Source organism: Nyctereutes procyonoides, unplaced genomic scaffold, assembly GCF_905146905.1.
Source record: "Nyctereutes procyonoides isolate TBG_1078 unplaced genomic scaffold, NYPRO_anot_genome, whole genome shotgun sequence".
In the NCBI taxonomy this organism is placed as follows: domain Eukaryota; kingdom Metazoa; phylum Chordata; class Mammalia; order Carnivora; family Canidae; genus Nyctereutes; species Nyctereutes procyonoides.
In genome coordinates, this window is record NW_026575028.1 from 1,353,591 (window position 1) to 1,372,509 (window position 18,919).

The 18,919-nt window shown below is 48.4% G+C and overlaps 1 protein-coding gene and 1 pseudogene across 1 annotated transcript in view; one reads left to right on the plus strand and one right to left on the minus strand.

Moving 5' to 3' along the window:
- Positions 1-299: 299 nt before the first annotated feature.
- CACNA1C (calcium voltage-gated channel subunit alpha1 C) overlaps positions 300-18,919 on the minus strand; it is a 754,651-nt gene continuing 736,031 nt past the window's right edge. The window contains 5 exon segments of the mRNA XM_055315403.1: positions 300-7,817; positions 9,739-10,074; positions 12,152-12,255; positions 12,539-12,645; positions 16,222-16,350. Of these exon segments, the coding sequence (XP_055171378.1) occupies positions 7,515-7,817; positions 9,739-10,074; positions 12,152-12,255; positions 12,539-12,645; positions 16,222-16,350 (979 nt within the window). The 3' untranslated portion in view covers positions 300-7,514.
- Positions 13,111-15,264, plus strand: LOC129503487 (thymocyte nuclear protein 1-like; annotated as a pseudogene).

The window sequence follows — 18,919 nt, forward strand, 5'->3', positions numbered from 1 at the left end:
TGGTGGGGGGTGGAGCTGCTCTTCTATCTTGTGGATTATCCATTCAATTCCTCTGTTCTATTTCCTTGTCAACCTTTGGCCATTTTTATGTTAACCTTTTCATTGGAAGGAAGACTAGATAAATTGCTGAAATAAGGTTAGAGATTATCACTGGATTCGGATTTCGCATGTTTTTCCCAGCCTCCTTCCCCTTTGGAGGCTCTGAGGGGGTGATTTGGCCATTCGGTGTATTTTTGTAACCTCTGAGAAACAGGAGAAGAGGAGGGATGTGGAAGAGGGAAGATACAATTAAACCAGTGTAGACATTGTTAAGAAATTTATTTGCAATTCTTGTTTTTTGGTGTTTTTTGTTTGTTTTTTAAATAACATCATTCCTTAGATAAAAATGCAATCTTACAGGAATATACATAGCGTCTCACACAGAGATGACCCTGAAGCTCTTCTCGAAAGGTTACCCCTTCTAGATTCCCTGGCCTTTCTCGAGGGTGAGAAGGCGCAGCAGGCGAGGCCTTGACAATGGAGTTATTTGATGATTACAAACTGTACAACAGTATTTACAACAGTAAGACTGCGACATCGTGAAGCCTGGAGAGGAAAGTGTGGGGTGTACAAGGGTGTGGGGGTGGTGACAGGCAGGGGATGACAATGGAGGCACTGTCCATCTTTCTGCATTGCTCTGAGAGCAAGCATGACACAGTTTGGTTTAGAGGCATGAAATTGGGCCTGGGCAGGAGGACATGAGGAGAGGAAGGAGGAAGGGGTTGTTTCTGGAGCCTCTTATATGGACGGGAGTTTCGCTTGGCAGCTCTAGGGCTTTAAAATAAAACAAGCAGATGACGAGAGTAACAGACCTTCCAGTGCTTTAGCAGCTTGGGACCTGCCACCCTATTTCTTAAGGGACTTGTGTGTTTCTCTGCAGGTGGCTCTCCACTCCTACCGTCACAGTTTTGCCTAAGTTTGTTTACGCCTTTGATATCCACATCCTGGTTTGTCCCAGACCCTATTCCCACGAGGCTCTGGAGGAACAGCACACGTTCTGGGCAGGAGAGGAAGCTGCTACAGGGTTGTGCCTAATCTAGTTGAGAAACCAAGAGATGGGTGAGTCTGGGAGGATAGGATGCAGCTTGATGCGTGGGTGGTGTGATGTGTGCAAGCAGAAAAGTGCTCATAGCATTCAGGTCACTGGAGTTGCCTCACGGAGGAGCCCTTTGCACAGGGTTCTTTGTTTATAGCCGTCCACCTTGCTTCCCAAGGTTTTTTTTTTTTTCTTTTTTCTTTTAAGCTTTGCTGTAGTTTCCCCATGTTGGGAAATCTCAGGGGAGGGGGTTTGGCACAGGACACAGTGACCTGTCCTCTTTTGCTCCTCCTGTGACCCTATAGAAGGGAGCCTTCTCTTTCCTCTCTGGGTTGCGGGCTCAGGAGAGACTTCATGCAGAGTGTCTGAGGCCCGCAGGCATGCAGTATGGCGAGCGTCAGCAGTGACCCACTGCCCGCTGGTGCCCGCTCATTCCCGTCCCTCTGCTTATACACTCGAGGAGCATCAGAACAGTTCTCTAGGCTCAAACAGTGAATAGGCAAAATCCCGTCCATTTCTGTGTTTCTTCACATAGAAATTACCCTCCCTTAAGACTTACAACCTCTTCACCAAGAAACTTCTTTAATAATGACACAGGTGAAACACTTTCTTATGTATGAGGTACACCAATGATTTTTAGATGGCAAATTTATAGTAAATGTTGGATTTAGGGTAGATTAAATGTCATGTTGCCCTTTCTAGGAACCTTATCAAGTCAGATTAGATTCTGGAAAGTCGGATGCATGGGATGCCCTCCAAAAGACAGTACAGCTGTGAAGAGGCCAGTATGCAATCTGAAGGGAGAATATTTGACTCTGGTGATGTAACATTTCAAGCTTTTGTTTAATTATCTAGTCTTTATCTTGTCTTCCTTAATTTAGTGGAGACTGAGGGGAGTTTTGTGAAAGTCCCAACTCTGACTCTACTCTCAGTGTTGTTCAACTCAGCTCAATATATTTTGCTGGCAATCTCTAATTCCCTTTCAGAGACTGATCAAAGGGCTTTTCCAGTATATCGGAGAGCTGAAGAATCTACCACTGCATCTTTTCTGGAGCAAGCCTCTTAAAATCATGTGAGGGAAAAGTCTGATTGTAGACGTAGTTGTATCTCTCAATGTAGATAAATAATATTTAGTTCACAGTAATAATAGGGCCCGATGGCACTATTTCTACTCAAGGAAGTTACTCTGGTCCTCTCTCCACATCTCTCTATACAGTGCTCAGCCCTTTGGGAGGACAATATCATTTGTGCAGAGCTCAACCCCAGCACCTGCACCTGTCTGTTAAGGAAGTGTGTGTGTGTGTGTGTGTGTGTGTGTGTATGAGGATGAAAGTGTGTATGAGTGTGTGTGTGTATGTGTGGTGTTCAAGTGTGTTCCAACCATGTGGAAGTCTGGCAGAAACCACTTGCTACATTGGTATCTGGTTTCACAAAGCAATGTTTCATTGCTTTGAAATAAAAAAAAGTTAAAACCAGAACTAGCTTCATAAACTATTTAAGAATCTGCATATTGGACTACTTGCAACTCCCTGTTCTGACTAGACTGAGGGGAGGAAAGGAAAGTGGGGGTTGGGCAGAAGGCTGGAATAGAGAGAATGGCTTGGGGAAAGGAAAAAACTATGCCATCCCTGATAGTTGTAGGACACTTCGTTTCCTTGTCTCTTTTCCTTATGTCTCTTCAGAGGGAGCTGATGGCGAAACCGGATGTGGTGACCAAGAGCTTCTCTATGAACTGACCTGGGCTCTTATCAGCGAGTGTTTTACTAAATTGGGGCTTAAATGGGTCTCTTGAAAACAAATTGCCCTTTTGTGGCCTCTTTGCTAAAGGGTTTCTAACTCTTAGACAATGATATTTCATTTTCCCCCCAGGTCCCTCAGGATGGAGATGCCATTATCCTCTTCAGCAAAATTTATAATTATGGTTTGATGAGGCTAAAAGCCTGACTACCAGACTTACTCTGTATGCCTAAATTAGGTTCTTGTTACACATCTTAACCTTTAGGAATGATGGGTAGGTATCAACTGGCCTCTATGAAACCCTTTTGATGATTTCCAAACTCCTCATTTTCAGGGTGTTCTTATGTCTCAGGCATTGAATGGGATCCTTCTCCTGTGGTTGTCTTACTATCTATAGCTGAATGATCAGGAGATAATCTGGAAGGAAAATATTTGTGAGAAACTGATAGCTTCACTCCAGACAAGCCCCGGAAGAAGCAGGGTCACAGGATAAAGACAGAGTAAGGAAGTCTTGTTCCTTTGTCCTTGGACCTCCCAGTCAGAGGGCAGCCTGTTAGACTCAGAAGGTGATGGGAGGGATTATGACTAATAACCTTTGAAGCAGAGCAGAGCAAAATTCATGGTTCAAGCCAAAATCTAGGAAAACTTTCTTCTCTTTTTGCCTCAAGACCAAAAGAAACTTCTAGAAACAGGCAGAAAGAAGACAACTGAAAATCTCCCTGCTTAATATAGCCAGACACATGACTATTAAAAGGCCAAAGTGTAGAAATACAATAGGTCATTCAGATGAAAAATAAAAATCATGCCCCCAGAGCTTACACTGCACTTCTTTAGGTCCTTCTGGTCCTCAGCCATTGGCTGCTTTCTCTTTGCCACTCACAAGTTCTCAGAAGACTTGATGGTTATGTTTTACAAGGTCACAGGCAAAGTTCTGCTCTAGGTGAGGGGCAGACATCACTTAATACACAGCTGGTGAGGTTTGTGATTTTATGATTCATTTTATCCGTCTGTCATGATGACAGGTATCTTTTTTTTAAAGATTTTATTTATTTATTAGAGAGAGAGCTAAGAAAGAGAGAAATAAATAAAAGTTATTTTTAAAAATTTTTTCTCTAAGAAAGAGAGAGAAAGAGACAGAATGAGAAGGGGAGGAGGGGCAGAGGGAGAGAGAGGAGCAGATTCTCTGCTCAGCAGGGAGCAGATGCAGGACTTGATCCTAGGACCCTGGGATCATGACCTGAGCCAAAGGCAGATGCTTAGCTGACTGACCCACCTAGGCACCCATGATGACAGGTATCCTCTGTCAGTACCATACCAGTTGATCATGAGGTCAGGCCATAGAGACCCATCACCCTCCACAGGGAACTCCCATCTAAACCTCCTTTCCTTGCCAGCAGCACAGGGCCAGGTTCCCTTGGCACTGCTGATGTTGCTCTTGTAGGGTGCAAGACTAGCTGGCCTTCTAACATAGCTGACTAGAAAGAAGGGACTCTGTAGGTGTGAGTGGTGAAGGGCAAGGGGGCACACTTAGGCAGGGCCTTAGGGGTAGCTGGCATAAGCCCAGCCTGTAGCCCATGCCACTGGCCAATGAGATTTGGTGATGCAGAAGACAAGTCCAAAAGGAAAAAAGAAAGTAGCATGAAAGTTTGAGTGAATGTGTGAGTGGTGTGTGTGTGTGTATGTGTGTGTGTGTGTGTGTGTGTGTGTGTATGTGTTTGTGTCTGTGGTCAGTTAAGATGCCAAATTTCTATCTAGGGACCACATGTATAGCAAGAATCAGTTATCAATCCAAAAGGGCTTCGCTCTCCATCACAACTAAAATCTTAGCAGAACGGTGATAGGTATCTTGGGAAACTGGACAAAGATGACACCTAACTGCAATTTCTAGAAGGCCTGCATGGCACCGAAAAGGAACCAAAGAAGTTTGGAGGGTTTAGTCTTGGAGAAACAGGGAGAAACCCTTCTGCTTCTACACTGTTAGTGTACCTGGGAACATTCAGCGTATTTCTCCACTCTTTCATGAATCAGTCCTTAAAAGTGAAACTCATCTTCACTTTTCCCAAGTAGGTCGCTCCTGTAAAGGGCTGGGAACATACTGGCACTGGAAGACATTCCCTGGGTAAATCCTAGATGAATGTTTGGGTCCTGTTTTCCCTGAATCACTCCCTTTTCAACCATCATTGTTGAAATCTATTTGAAGGAAACAGCATGGATAGGATGACGTTCTAGGTAGACGCAAATAGGCGTAAGAGATGCTCCCACAGTGTCTCTGGTTCCACTATCACTGCAAACTCCTGACGTGTCCTCCCCAGTCCTGGTCCCGGTCCCCTCCCTGTCTGCCATGCACATTAGGGGAGACCTGGAGGAAATCCTGCTCCAGAGCAAGGAGAGGATGAAGTGAATGAGACGGAGCTGACTTTGGGATGGACAAAGGTTTTACCTGGTTGCTGTTCTCTGGCCCCTGCTATCTGAGTTTGGGTAGAGCAGTTGCCAGAGGGAGGATTCCCTTCCCTCCAGCCAGCCCGACTCTAGCTCCATCCTCTCAGTCAGCGTGCACTTTCCTGAGGAGACCACCGAGGCAAGTTCACGCAGTGGAAGTGAACAGAAAAGCCAGCCACCTCTCCCATGGGGGATGCTCACGGGGCAGGACTGTCCCGAGACCAAGTCCCAATCAACTGGAGCAGAGTGGATAGAATGAAGACAGGATTAAGACATGTCCTGGTCTCTCAAAGCAAGATGTAGGACGGATATACTTCTTGTATAGTTTTGGAAAAATGGAGGGAAACGGAAGTGAACACAAGATATGCAAAACAGTAATGTCCAAACCTGTGTGTGGATTGCAGAATAATGATTTACACTGGTCATACCTTTGCTCATCGTACAAATTAAAATAATACTTGTTCCCTTTCCCCCAACCACATATAGGAAAGCACTTCAGAGTTCAAGGGTAAAGCTTGTACACTCCAAATACAAAATGATTTACTTACATGCAGCAAAATATACAAGAAGTGAATTCAAAAACAAACTTAATTCAATTCATTATATTCGCTTGGCACAATTGCAATTCAGTTTTAAAAAAATATTTGTAGAATACTGAAACTGACCTGAATTCAAGTATAACAGTTTCTTCAACAGAAACATCATCAATGCAATAAAACATTACACGGAATATATCGAAGCAAAACGCCTTCTTGAGTTTTTCCCTTAAATTTCTGTGTGTGTGTGTGTGTGTGTGTGTGTTTTAAATACAGCTTTAATGCCAACACAACTCACAATTGTATTTTTAAAATGAATATTATTGCATTGTTTTTGCATATCTTGTGGACAGAAAATGTAAAGAGTTACTGATTCCCATTTCAGAAGCAGAAACAGTGGTTTGTTTTTGCTTTCAAATGGCCCCAGATTCAGATCTCCCCACAGTTAGACCAGAAAGGGGGAGCTGCACACTCATTCACACATGGGTGCACATACATGGACAACCCACTATGCACACACAGAACACACACACTCGCGGAGACTCTCTCACCCATGCTTCTCTCCGGCACCCACGGACACACCCCGCAGTAAAAAGAGCCCAACTCAATCACCCATATGTGCAAGACCATATCAAGTGCGTTACCTTTAAATTATAAAACCAAACCCAAAAAATTTTTGTTACTACCTACAGAAATCATAACAAATTATTGCGTATACACAATGGCTGGTAAAACTTGCCCACGATGGCTCTATGGATGGAGCCTACCGTAGAAAAAGAAAACCACAACCGTTTAAATAATACAGTAAAACCAAACCCAATTTACATTTGCAAAAGTGAAAACAGTAAGGTGGGTGGCTACAAAGCTTTGTAAACACTTCTTCCTCCCCTCCCCCTGGGAAAACAAAATTAAAATAAAACAAAAACCAAACAAAACCCGAAAACTGCAACATGCCATCAAGAAAAATGTCAAACCACAAAACAAAAGAGCGCTTGACAGAAGCTCAGCAGCACCTCATCTTGCCAGGGGCTGGTTGCCCCTTCCCTGGCAGGCCCAGCCGCTGCTCTGAAGCGAGGTGGGCCTGTGTGCGTCCTGTGATCCTGGGGCAGAGGGGTGGGGGTGGTGGGGAGCCTTGGCCGTGAGGCTGCCACATGCCCCTCATCGTGCCCTCCCATCGTGCCCTCCGCCCTCCTCCACTCCTGTCTCCTGAGCTCCTCTCTCTGTCCTTCCTCCCCCCTGGGATGGGGCTGGGTCCTCGCTGAAGTCCCACTCCTGCTTCCTTCTACAAATCCACAGGGCCCTGGCTCTATGGAGACAGTGAGGCTCATACGGAATATGTGCAAAATGGATTTTTTTTTTTACAAGCAAAGTTGAAAGACACCCGTTTGACATAGGGTCCTTTTGGTGAGGGTACCGCAGGAAGCTGAGGCTCTCCTTCACGCCCGGAGGTGGGGGCAGGCGTCTCTTCTCTTGCTCTCCCTCCCTGATTCTTCCGCTCCTCCTCACCACTCTACCTCTTGGACACAACACACACTAGGCTTGCTGCCTTCCTTCCCCCGGAAAACGGACTCTGCACACCACCCAACTCTGCGTCTTGTCCCAACGAAATGAATGAAGACGCTGTTCCGGTTAACTCCAGGTCACGAGAACAGTGAGGCACTTCTGAAACGAACCCATTAGGAACATTGAAACAAATAAAAAACCCAGCGTCTCCCCAGCCCTGGCTCCTACAGGCTGCCGGTGTGGGCTCTGCTGTCCTGGAGCTCTTCCTCGCTCTTCTGACATGCCAGGGCGGCCGTGCAGGCGTCGCCCTCGTGACCCCCCGCTTTGTCCTGCCCGGGGTCCCTGCAGTTAACAAAAGGTAGGAGGGTGCCGTTGGGGCTCTGCTGGGCGCCCCCACTGAGGATGTTGTCAGCGGCGTTCTCCATCTCCTCTATGGTCATGTCACAGGCGTCAGCCAGCTCCTGGGTTGTGACCTCGATAAACTTGGGATCTTGAGCAAACTGCCCCAGTCCTTCTGAAATCAAGACCTGAAGTGGGGAGGGAGGACCATGAAGAACCAAAGAGGAACATTATTCCCGGAGGACAGCTCTTCTCTCTGGGGCTGGAGCAAGGGGCTTGTAACTGGGAACCTTGGGAAGTGAGTGTGTGTGTGTGTGTGTGTGTGTGTGTGTGCGCGCGCGCAGGTGTGTAGGTGTGGTGGGAGGCGTGCTCGCAGGAAAGGAGCTGACATGGAGCATTGCCTGAAGGAATCAGGGGTGTGCAGGCTGGAGGACAGCTGCTTCAGCTGGGGCACTCACTAACTGTTGTCAAATACCTGGAAGCTTGGCTCACAGAGGGACCACAGGGTGCTGCTGTGCTGCTGCCCAGGCGGAACCGGGCCTGCCCTGTCTTCTCTCCCCGCCCCCCCCCCCCCCCGGCACCCCTATATGCCCTCCTGTTATTCTTGCCCAGAAACCCTCACTCTCCTTTGGGGAAACCCTTACCTCGCGCCCCTTGCCCACTGCTGGCTGGCAGTCTCTGTGGGGGTGAGGATCCTGGAGTATGATGTGTGCAAAACACCATGTCTGCACCTGCCTCTGCTCCTGCTCCAAAGGGCCAGCAGGTGATCCCAGGGCGGCCCCCTCCTTCCTTGTGGCTGCTTTAGTGACTGGTCTTGGGGAAAGTGACTCAGCTGTGAGCCAGGGTAGGGGATGCATAGTGAAGCCTGGAATGCCTCTCTCCTGGGTCCGTTTGCCCCGTTCCCCCGCTCCATCACTCTTTATTTCCTCTCCTGCTTGTATTTTCCTCAGAGCTCCCACCCTGTGCAGCATGCAAATGTTTATTTGTGATCTCTCTCTCTCCTCACCATGGCATGGGCTCATGAGAGCAGAAACGGTCTCTCGGCTGTATCCCTGCACCTAGAACAGTGCCTGTATGTGGTTGGCACTCAATTGGGAGTGGTGAACTGAATGAGAAATAACCAAGGCAAAGGGAAGAACAAGGTTTTGGAGCTAGGAGAGGCCTTAGAAGTCCTCTGGTTTAACTCTCTACCTTTTGCATGACAGCCCGATGACTGGACGGGCGTTATCTCTGCTTGCATACGTCCAGTGATGGTGGGCTCACTCCTTTATAGGAAAACCCTCCTCCTTTTGGAAAAGCTCTGTTGGAAAGATTTTCCTCTCATAACCTGAAATCTGCCTGCCTGTCTGGTAGGTTGATTTGTCACTCCATTCCTGCACTCAAGACACCCTGCCCAGGACGTGAGGCACCTTACAGGTTTGAGGTGCCTGTTGTGGCCTCTGGAGCGGTCCCCTGTCCAAGTCTGCTTCCCTAACTCCCTCAACCGGATCTCGTATGAAATCACTTCTGGGGACCTTGCCAACCCTTGGCTGTGTCCTCCTTGGGGCACGTCCCCTGACATGTGCTGCCAGGATCACATTAGATGCTCTGGCTGGGGCAGAGGACAGAGGAACTGGAAGCACTCTTGCTCTAGAATAGTGATTCTCAACCCTAGCTGGGCCTTAGAATCATCACAGGGCTTTAAAAAAATACCCATTTAATGTGTCCCTAGGTTATTTTAATAAGCCCGAAGCTTGAGAACCACAGGTCCTGACTTTGCATGTGCACAAACACAGCCCAGGCCATCTGCACCCCAGAGCCAGTCCGTGTGGTCTATACACTGGGGCCCGGGGCCCTGATGGGGGCTCACTGGCCCACGGCAGGGATACGTGCTCCATACTTCCTCCCCTGTGGTGGGCCCAGCCCAAGCAGAAGCCCATAGCATCTTGTGTGATCACACCAGCCTTTCTTCTGGAGGCCCTGGGAATGAGGATCTTCCTGGCCAAGGGACTTGACCTCCACTCTCCTCCGGAAAGGACCAGAGACTCCCTTCTCAGTTCTTCATGCAAAGAACCCTTGCTGCCCCCAGCCCTCCTTTCCTCCTTGTGCTAGCAGCTCAGAGCCACTCACCGCTTCCACGAGGCTGCTGGCACTGCCATGGAACTGCCTGCCCCGGGCCCCAGCCTGGCTGGGCACAGTGAGGGACACTGGCCGGGCTCTCCGGATGGTGCTGTCACCTCCTCCACAGGGTGTGGGCTCCTCAGACCAGGAGCTGCAGTGGATGGACGGGAAGCTGCTGTTGAGTTTCTCGTTGGACTCAGCCCCCTCCAGCCGCAGGGTGGGGATAGGCTGCGGGGGCCAGCCTCGGCTGCCGGGTGTGGCTGGGGGGGTGGCACATGGCCTGGGGAGCGTGCCAGGGGAATGGCTTCTCTGGAGGAGGGGGCTCAGGCCTGCCACTGCCAATGCCTGCGGACACACAAGGAGCATGGGTTACTGGAAGCAGTCAGGCTGGGAGGGACGGGCCTCTCTCTCAGCAGCAGATGGTCATCGCTAGCTCGGCCTGCCTGGAGCCCACTCCCATTATTTTCACCCCTCTGGATCCTACCTCTTCGAGACCTGGTGTTAGCTTCCATCACCTTAAAATAGGTTTTGTGATTACGCCAGTCTGAAGTGATGGCTTCCTCCTCTAAACTCAGAAAGCCGTGATGGAATGGACTCAGGATTGTCCACTTCTTAGCACTGGCCTTGTCGCTAGTCAGCTGTGAATTCTCTGGCTTTTGGTTTTCTCATTAGTAGTCTAGAAAGAATGCTGCCCTCATCATCTGTAAAACCAGGAACACTAATGCCCTCTACCTATCTTGTGGGGTTGATGCGAGGTTCAAGTGAAATCAAGTCTGTGAAGATCTGTGCACTACACTGTGCACCATAAAGATGTAGACAGAACCAGTACTTATTGTTTAAAGTTTTCCATTTATGGGGCACCTGGGTGGCTCAGTCAATTAAACATCTGCCTTTGACCCAGGATCCCAGAATTCTGGGATTGAGACTCACATTCGGCTCCCCATGGGGAGCCTGCTTCTCCCTCTTTCTCTTCCCACTCCCTTACTCCTGTGCTCTGTCTCTCTCTCAAATAAATAAAATCTTAAATTTTTTTTTTACAATGAATCAGGCCATGAATAATGTCTTGTCGATCTTTAGCTCAGCTTGTCTCTGAACTGTTGTTCAAGTCTTACACTGTATTATTATTTACATGTTGTGTCTTCTGCCCCCCACTCTGCTTAAAAATCCTGAGACTGGAGCCTGGCCTCCGTGTTAGCACCACAACGACCTACTCTGAGCTGATGTGTCCACGGGAGAGTGGCACTGTGCAGCGGGAAGGCCCAGCCTGAGGGGCAGAGGGACGGGAACACTGTGGTATGGGTGGGTGGTAGTGGAAAAGCAGGAAGCAGGGAGTGTAAATAAAGAAGAGGTTCTTGCCCGCAACATGATAAGAACACTGGGTGAAATGAACTTCTAGAAATCTTTAAAAATGGTGCACACAGTGTCCCTCCCCCTCCCCCAGCCTGCCAGCTTCCTCTGCACATAGCTCTTGAGGGTCCCCAGCCTGGGGTCCCCGGTCCTCTGGAGACCTGAGGGAAGTGTAAGGTTATGCTCAATTTTCCGGAAAGCCCAGTGGAAATCATATTTATGCTGGCAATGCCACACAGGCCAAGTAAAACGGTGAATAGAGTTGAAATAATATCAACTTAGCTGAGCCACACTGGCTATCTTATGCATTTTATAAGCTTTGATTGGCAAATGAGTGCCTTTGGGTATTAAAAAAACCCCACCTAATGCATAGGCCTGTGGCAGAAGAATATATAATTAGAGAGGAAAACAGTTTGAGAAAGCTGGACCCCAAGTTAAACCTAGATGTAAGGGACTGGCCTTTGATTCCTGGAGGTTTCCATTGGTTCTAAGATACAGAGACTATGCTGGACACTGGTGTCTTGGATTTCACTGGCTCAGCTGGAGGCAGCCGCAGCAAGAGGTATTTCAACTCTCGAGTCTCTCTGGACCTATTTTCCTTGAACATCAGTCCCTACTTCTCACCATGTTGTTGGCAGATTCTCTGATCATTTCTACATTTCAGTGGATGGGTTTGTGTGCGGCTAAATCTCCAGGGATCTTGCAACTCTAGGCGTAAGTACATCCGCCCGAGCACTCTCTGAAGGGTAAGCCAATGTCTGTGCAGGGAACATCTGTGCTATTGTGGGAGGAAAGGTCAGGCAGGATCCTGGAGTCATTGGTCCCTTGGGGCCGTGTGAGGGGCACCTGCTCACAGTGCTTCCTAGGTGTCCCCCACTGCCATCCTCCCCGGGGAAATGACAGACCTTGCTAAGGTTCTCACTTGCATGGATGAGCCCCCCTCATCTGGGGCTCCTAAAGCCAGGGGCTAGGACTATCGTGGTCCAACACAGGGAAGACAGAGTGGAGTCTTCAGATTTGCCCTAATCATGGGAGGTGTGTAGCCTGTGGGGTGATGGCTGAAAGTATGGGCTACCTGGTGATGAACCAGGTGCAAGGGCAGGACTGTCTTCTGAGAGATGTCTCCCCCTTGATTCTTCTGTCGCTTCAGACATTCCAGGTGGAAGGAGGCCCTTCGACCTGCAAAGGCAGCCAAAGAACTGTGATCAGTTCAGGGAAAGGGGACACAGGTCTGCGAGGGTCATACCCTGGGGGTGTATGGAGACGTGCTGGTGGGCCTGGAGTCACCTCCTCTCTACTGTTTGCCCCTCCTAGCATGTGGTATCTGGCCGAGTCCCATCCCTGCAAGCCCTGCCCTCAGAAGCCCATCTCATTGCTCCGGAAATCTGCCCAGCCACTGCATAGGGGTTGTTAGTCACCCAAGTGCCTGACTGGTCACATTTGGAGAGAGAAGTGTATTTACCCAGGGAGGCAGAGCGGAGGAAACCCCTCTTTGGAGATTGCCGGACGTCCTTCTTGTCTTCCTCAGGTGGTGTTAATTGCCGATTTTCATCATCCTGATAGGAGAGCCTGGAACACAGAACTCCTGGGGCTTATTCTGGGAGGCCGAGCAGTGCCACCCCGTAGGGACAGCTGCCGTCCTCTGGAGGCAGTCTGCTTTTTTTCCTTATTGAAGGGAACCCCTGCTTTGTGCTTTCATAAAGGCTGGGGGATGGGGCAGCCGGAACTCGCCACTCCACCAGCCTAGGCCTGGCTTCTGGCATCACAGATGTTTCCAGCTCCTCATCCATACATAGCCTCTCTGCTCATCAGCCTCGCATTTCTGATTTGAGACAGTAGAGGGACTCTTGAGTCAAAGTTGGTAAAAAATTTCAGTTGAATAAGATTCTTTTCAGGAACAGTTTGGGCTCCTCTGTTTACATATGTGGATGCAATTTTCATGACTACTCCCAACTTCAGCCCAAACTTCTCCCTCTCCCTCTAGTTTCTCCCTGGCCAGCCCGCTTCATCATCAAGGCACAGAAGCAGTTGCCTATGGACAAGTATCCAGTCAGCTGGTCAGTGAACAGCAGAGCTGTGAGGGGCCTCAGGGGGCATCTGTCTACATGCTGGTGGCTAGGCCATTTAATGGGGGCTCACAATGAGAAATATACTGTACAGAGTCCCATATACATAGAAACACCTACTCGAACTTAACTTCTTGAACCATACTTACCTTCGTTGCATGCCTTGCCCTCTGGTGGTTTCTATGCTACCTTAGTCTATTCTATTTCGCTAAACAATATCAGTTGCAACCCACTAAGTTGATTTCACAGTCACCGGGGGAGTGACCTGCAGTCCAAGAAGAGGGGTGCGTGTTAACCCTTCATTTTACAGATGAGGCCACGGACTCTGTCCCTGATGTGACTCTACAGGCTTTGAGACTGTGTGGCCTTCCCTGCTCCTAGAATACTGGCTTTGAGCCTTTGTAGATGTGCAGGAAATTTTCTGACTAAAGACCTCCAAACCTTTCCTCTCATTCTCAACATGGTAAGCTCTTCCTATTATATTTTCTTCTTATGAAAATTGTACCCACTCTTGAAGACCAGCTTCTGTTTGATCTTGTGCCAGGTGCCTGTTAAGGTCACCTTGACCTGCTTTGAATGTCTGTCCCTTTCATTGTTATGCCTCTTCTGAGATTTTAACTGGTTTGTAAAATATCTTTGAGTGCCGAGGCCGGTTTATTCATGATCTAGCAGAATGCCGGGATGCACTAAGCACTCAATAAGAGCTAAAATGAGTTGAAGCGTATGCTTTTCCTGATTTCTATGGTGTATGGCCATGTAAAAAATTTGCAGCCTCTAAAAATCAAAAGGCTGAGGGCTGGTCCTTCCTTATTATAAGGCGCTTTTAAGAAAGATTCTAAAACAACACACCTTAAACTTTTTGAACACAACTCACAGTCATAAATACATTTTATGAGACTCAGTACACTCACATACATATTGGCAATTAAACAAATATTTCATTAAATATTACCTTTGTGACATTGGATACACTGTTATCTATTGTCTTATTCTAACCTATGCTATTCTGTACTATGCTATTCTTTCTTTTAAAGTACTGATCACGGCCTGGACTTCTGGCACCTGATGGGGGCTTTTGGGGGGCAGATATAGAGTTGTCTCTTGTATCTCTTGGTTGATTCCAGAATCCTCTGCTCTTCAGCCCCCACAGAGAAGCCGTGCCTAGATCAGGGAAGAGGCTGGCTGGGGCTGTTGATAATAAGGGGCCAGTAGAAAACGAACCAAGACTAAGAACCCAGTGGGGGGCATCAGCTCAAGCAAATAACTCCAGCCCTCAGAAGCCTCTAAAAACTGTGGGAAGAGTCTGAGCAGTTACTGGCTGATGATGTCAGAACCAGAAAGCCGACTAGACATGGTATTGATGTGATGTGCAGCACCGGGGATCTTAAAGCACAGCCCAAGGAGACAGCATGCTGGGATGGTGTTCACGACTCTGAGGCCCAAAACTTCCTTGGAGCCATGAAGCCTTCTAGCATAGCAACTGTGAAGAACCAGGCATTTCAGGACTTAACGAGGCCTGTGAGAGAGGCATCCCCAGACCACACACAGTTTGAGAAAAACAGTCCCCATTATGACCCATCCAGCAAAAAGACAATCCCACATGGTCCATGGTGGATGTCCAGTTTGTTCAGATGGTTCATCATCCTGGCAGCTGAACTCAAAACCCTTCGCCAAGCTCACAGAGCTGCTGGAGGCCTCTTGAAAAACAGGGCTGTCTTCACTCGCTAGACACTTTCAATTGAGCCCCTGACCTGAGAGGAATTTGATTTTATTTTGAGGTTGGAGGAAAAGGAACCAAGTTAACTGGGACACGGTTGCTGGAATGGGCAAGAAAGACAGTCCCACAGAAAACTCAAGCTTTTATAAAACAAAAGAAGGTGTGAAGAGGCCTACTTGTTATGTTCATCTAGGTTTGTGTATACAGGTGGTGTTCACGTACCTTTGCAGTAAAACATTAAAATAAAAAAGTGGTGATTGTCACAACCTAAGTAAATGTCACAACCTGCTAATGGGGTCTAGACCTGTAGTTAAAAAAAAACCCATCTCTTAAAAATTCCATCACTGACAAAAAAAAAATATTAAAAAAATGTGTCAATGCTTGTGTACTGAGCCTTATTATAAAATATACTTATGACAGTTGTTTTTATTAAAAAAAGTTTATGAAACAATGTTTTGAAGTCTTCCTGAAAGCACTGTATCATGAGGAAAGGCCAAGCTAACCAGAGACAGTGTGTGTAACGTGTGTATAGGTGTGTGTATGTGTGAACATGTGCATGCGTATATACATGCATGTACGCATATGTACATGCGCGCACATGTATGTGTACATGTGTAAATGCATGTGTACGTGAGCATGTGCATATACATGTGTGCATGCGTGTACATGCACATATGTGAACATGTCCATGTGTATATACATGTGCACATGCACGAAAGCGCAAACATATGTGTGCACATACATATGCATGCATGTGCATGCACACGCACACACATGTATACATGCATGTGCACACAGTACATGCATGTGTGAACATGTGTAGATACCTGTGCGTACATGCATGTACACATGTATGTGTACATGTAAGCACGTGCGAACATGTACATATATACATGTGTATGCACAACACACGTGTATCTGCATGTGCGCGAGTGCACATGTATGCGTGAACATGTGCACATGCATGTGTGTACATGCATGCGAACATGTGCATGTGCACATGTATGTGTATATACGTGAAAATGCGCACACATGTGTACATGAACATATACATGTGTGTACATATATTGTGAACATGTGCATGCTCATGTGTATGTGTGTATATATACGTGTGTGTATGTGTGTATGTGTATGTGTGTGCATGTGTGTGAACATGCACACACGTGTGTATGTGTTTGTGTGTGGGGCGGGGGGCATACATGCATCTCTCTAATAAGGTGATAGACGTTTGTAGGCTCTCTTCTGATATGCGATCTCCTTTCCCCAGGTGATACCGAGCGCAGGGATTCCAGGGGGCTGCCCTTCACCCCCAGAGCCTGTCCTACATGTGGGCTGGCCTGGGGCTGGGGCAGCAGAGCTCACATCTCTGTGGAGATCAGGCTGGGCTCACTGCAGTACTCGGCGTCTTCGCTCATCTTCACGTCATAGGTCTCGTCCTGAGAGACCTCCTCCTGACACACCATGGCTATCTGGCTCTCCCGGGAGTGGCACCTGAAGTGTCCAAGGGGGAGATATGTAGTCAGAACCTGCTAATCCCCATCATTCCCTCAGCAGGTGAGGTGTCACATGCACACACATACTCACACAGTGAACACACACACACACACACACACATGCCCACATACACACAACTGCTGTGGCCTCTTCTTCCCTGATGAAGCAGCAGAGCCACGGAAGCAGTAAGATCAAGATGAGGATTCCATGTGGAACAAGCATCTCTGGGTTAGAACCCAAGGAGATTTTAGTTCTGACCCTAATTCAGGTGCCCTCTGGCAGAAGTCACTGGCCCACCCCATGCCTCAGTATACCCATCAGTAAAACTGGAGTAACATATGCCCTGCTTGACTCAAAGGCTTATCGTGAATAACAAATGAAGTAGCAGATGAGATGGGGTTTGAAAGGTGGAAAGGACCAGCTTTTAGAACAGGGTCCTGGGCTGCTCTGTCCAGGTCGGGGTGGGCCCTGAGAGGGCTGTCCTCTCCCTCTGCTAGAGATAGCCAGGCCTCTGGGTGCTGATTGGGCAGAGCTGGGAAGTTCCTGGTGTCACATCCTGCCACATCTTTGGGTTTGACATGGGCTCCTTGGAGTGACGGCACAGACAAGAAGCCTCACATCGATGGGTTTGTTCTCCTGGGCAGTCACCCTGAGTCCCTGCTGAGCTCGAGACCCTCCTGCACCAGGGTGTGCCTAGGATTATTCTGCTCACCCTTCAGGCCAGGGTCTCCTGCTCATTTGGACATGTCTTCTTAGCTCTGGTCCAGGTGTGTTCTCCCTTTTCCCATCTGTACCTTCCTCTGTTTTTCTTCCTACTGATCCTGAATGCTGGGGCCTACTTTACTCCCAAACCCGTGAAGATCCCATTTTATCCTCTCAGGGCTGAGTGCTGGATCAAAGCCCTAGATTTGACCGGGGGCCTGTGAGCTGTTACAACTCAAGAAGCTACCCTTCCGGGGCACCTACCAGGTTCTCTGGAGCAGGCCCTAACAGATGGCTGCCCATCCCATGGTAAGGACAGATGAAATGTTGAAGGCTCTTGATTGGTGGGAAGAGAGGGATGTGAGACGAGTTTTAGGGAGGCATAATGGAATGAGCTGGAGACAGAGAATGGTGGCAGGCAGGCAACACCACTTCTTGGAGGCTGCTGTGTACATGACATGCTGGCCCAGCCCCAGCAATAGCAAGGCCATTGCTATGGCCACTGCACTTAGCCTTGAACTACGCCATGAAGGATGAGGCCCCAGAGCTACAACTTTGGTTAAGATTTTCCTCCTCACCAAGCTGAAGCTTATGGTCTTGAGTGTTGTTTTTATCACTGTGCTGGGAAGGGAGAGAGCTGATGCTTAGTGAGCACTTACTATGTTCTAGGCATTTTTTTTATATGTTCTAGGCATTGTGCTAGGTGCTTTGTGTATACCATATTTCACAGATAGAGGTATCTGTGGGGAGAAGTAGAAAATCCCCTGATGTGTCTCTAAAAACCACTGTCCCTTCATTTAATATGGAACATAGTTTAATAGGAAGATACCCTTTGAAGGAGGTGTTAGCTCACAGTGAGTTGCTAATGATGGACACAATGAGCCTTCCTTAAGACGAGGTCTTGATCAGCAGAGCAAGGGAGAGGGTGACACTAGGACAGAGTCCCTGGAGGTCATAGGGGGTTTGCAGAAAAGTGAGGGGACCACCAGGACAGGCATGGGTCAGCCACTTGAACTTTGATATTCCCCTGTGCAAAGCTACCCTTTCAGATCAGCATAAAAAATCCAGGGCTGAGCACACTGCCCTGTGCATAGAAGGCCTTAGTATATATCTCTTGAGTAGAAGGACTCACCCAACACTGCTTTTGGGTGGTTTAAGCAGCCGTTCTTCCAGACAGTGAGGTAGACTGATGGCCAACGTCACTTGGCTGTCATCAGACACCAATGAGTGCCCAGGCCATGTAAGCTTACACGAGGTCACTTGAAAATGTGTTAAGAAGAGAACTGAAAGCCAGGGGGCCGGTATGCTGGCTCCTTAGATGAAAGCAGCTTCAGGACATTTGTCCAGAAAGACACTCACACTTCATGATTATTTTCTAAGCTCGTGAGCAGGGGAGATGTGCCCAAAAACATGGCATGCTGGCGATCTGCCTAGCCTGCTGTGGCTGTGGTGGGGGTGCTGTCCTGCCCTGTAAGAGCAGCTCCACTAAGGCGGAGGGGGCAAGATGCAGAGGCATATCCTCTCCCACCCGGCCTTGGGAACCCAGAACTGTTGATAGAAACAGAGAGGAGTCCCTTTAGGACCAGGCTGTGCTTCCTGAGGCCCAGAGCATGGAAGGAGGCACCTACCGTCCCGGTATACCATAGCAATGTGTCCTGGAGCACCAGGGGTCAGAGGGTGGGGGAAAAAAGCATGTGTCAGGAGGTGGGAGAGATCAGCCAAACTCCCAGGAATGATCCCACACTGGGGCAAGCGGGCGAGTGCTATGGCAAAGGCCTCCTGCCACCAAGATGCCTCTCCCAAGAGGGTTGAGAAGGATGTAAAGAAGAGGTGGTAGCTCCATTCCCATCCTAAGCAGGCCAAA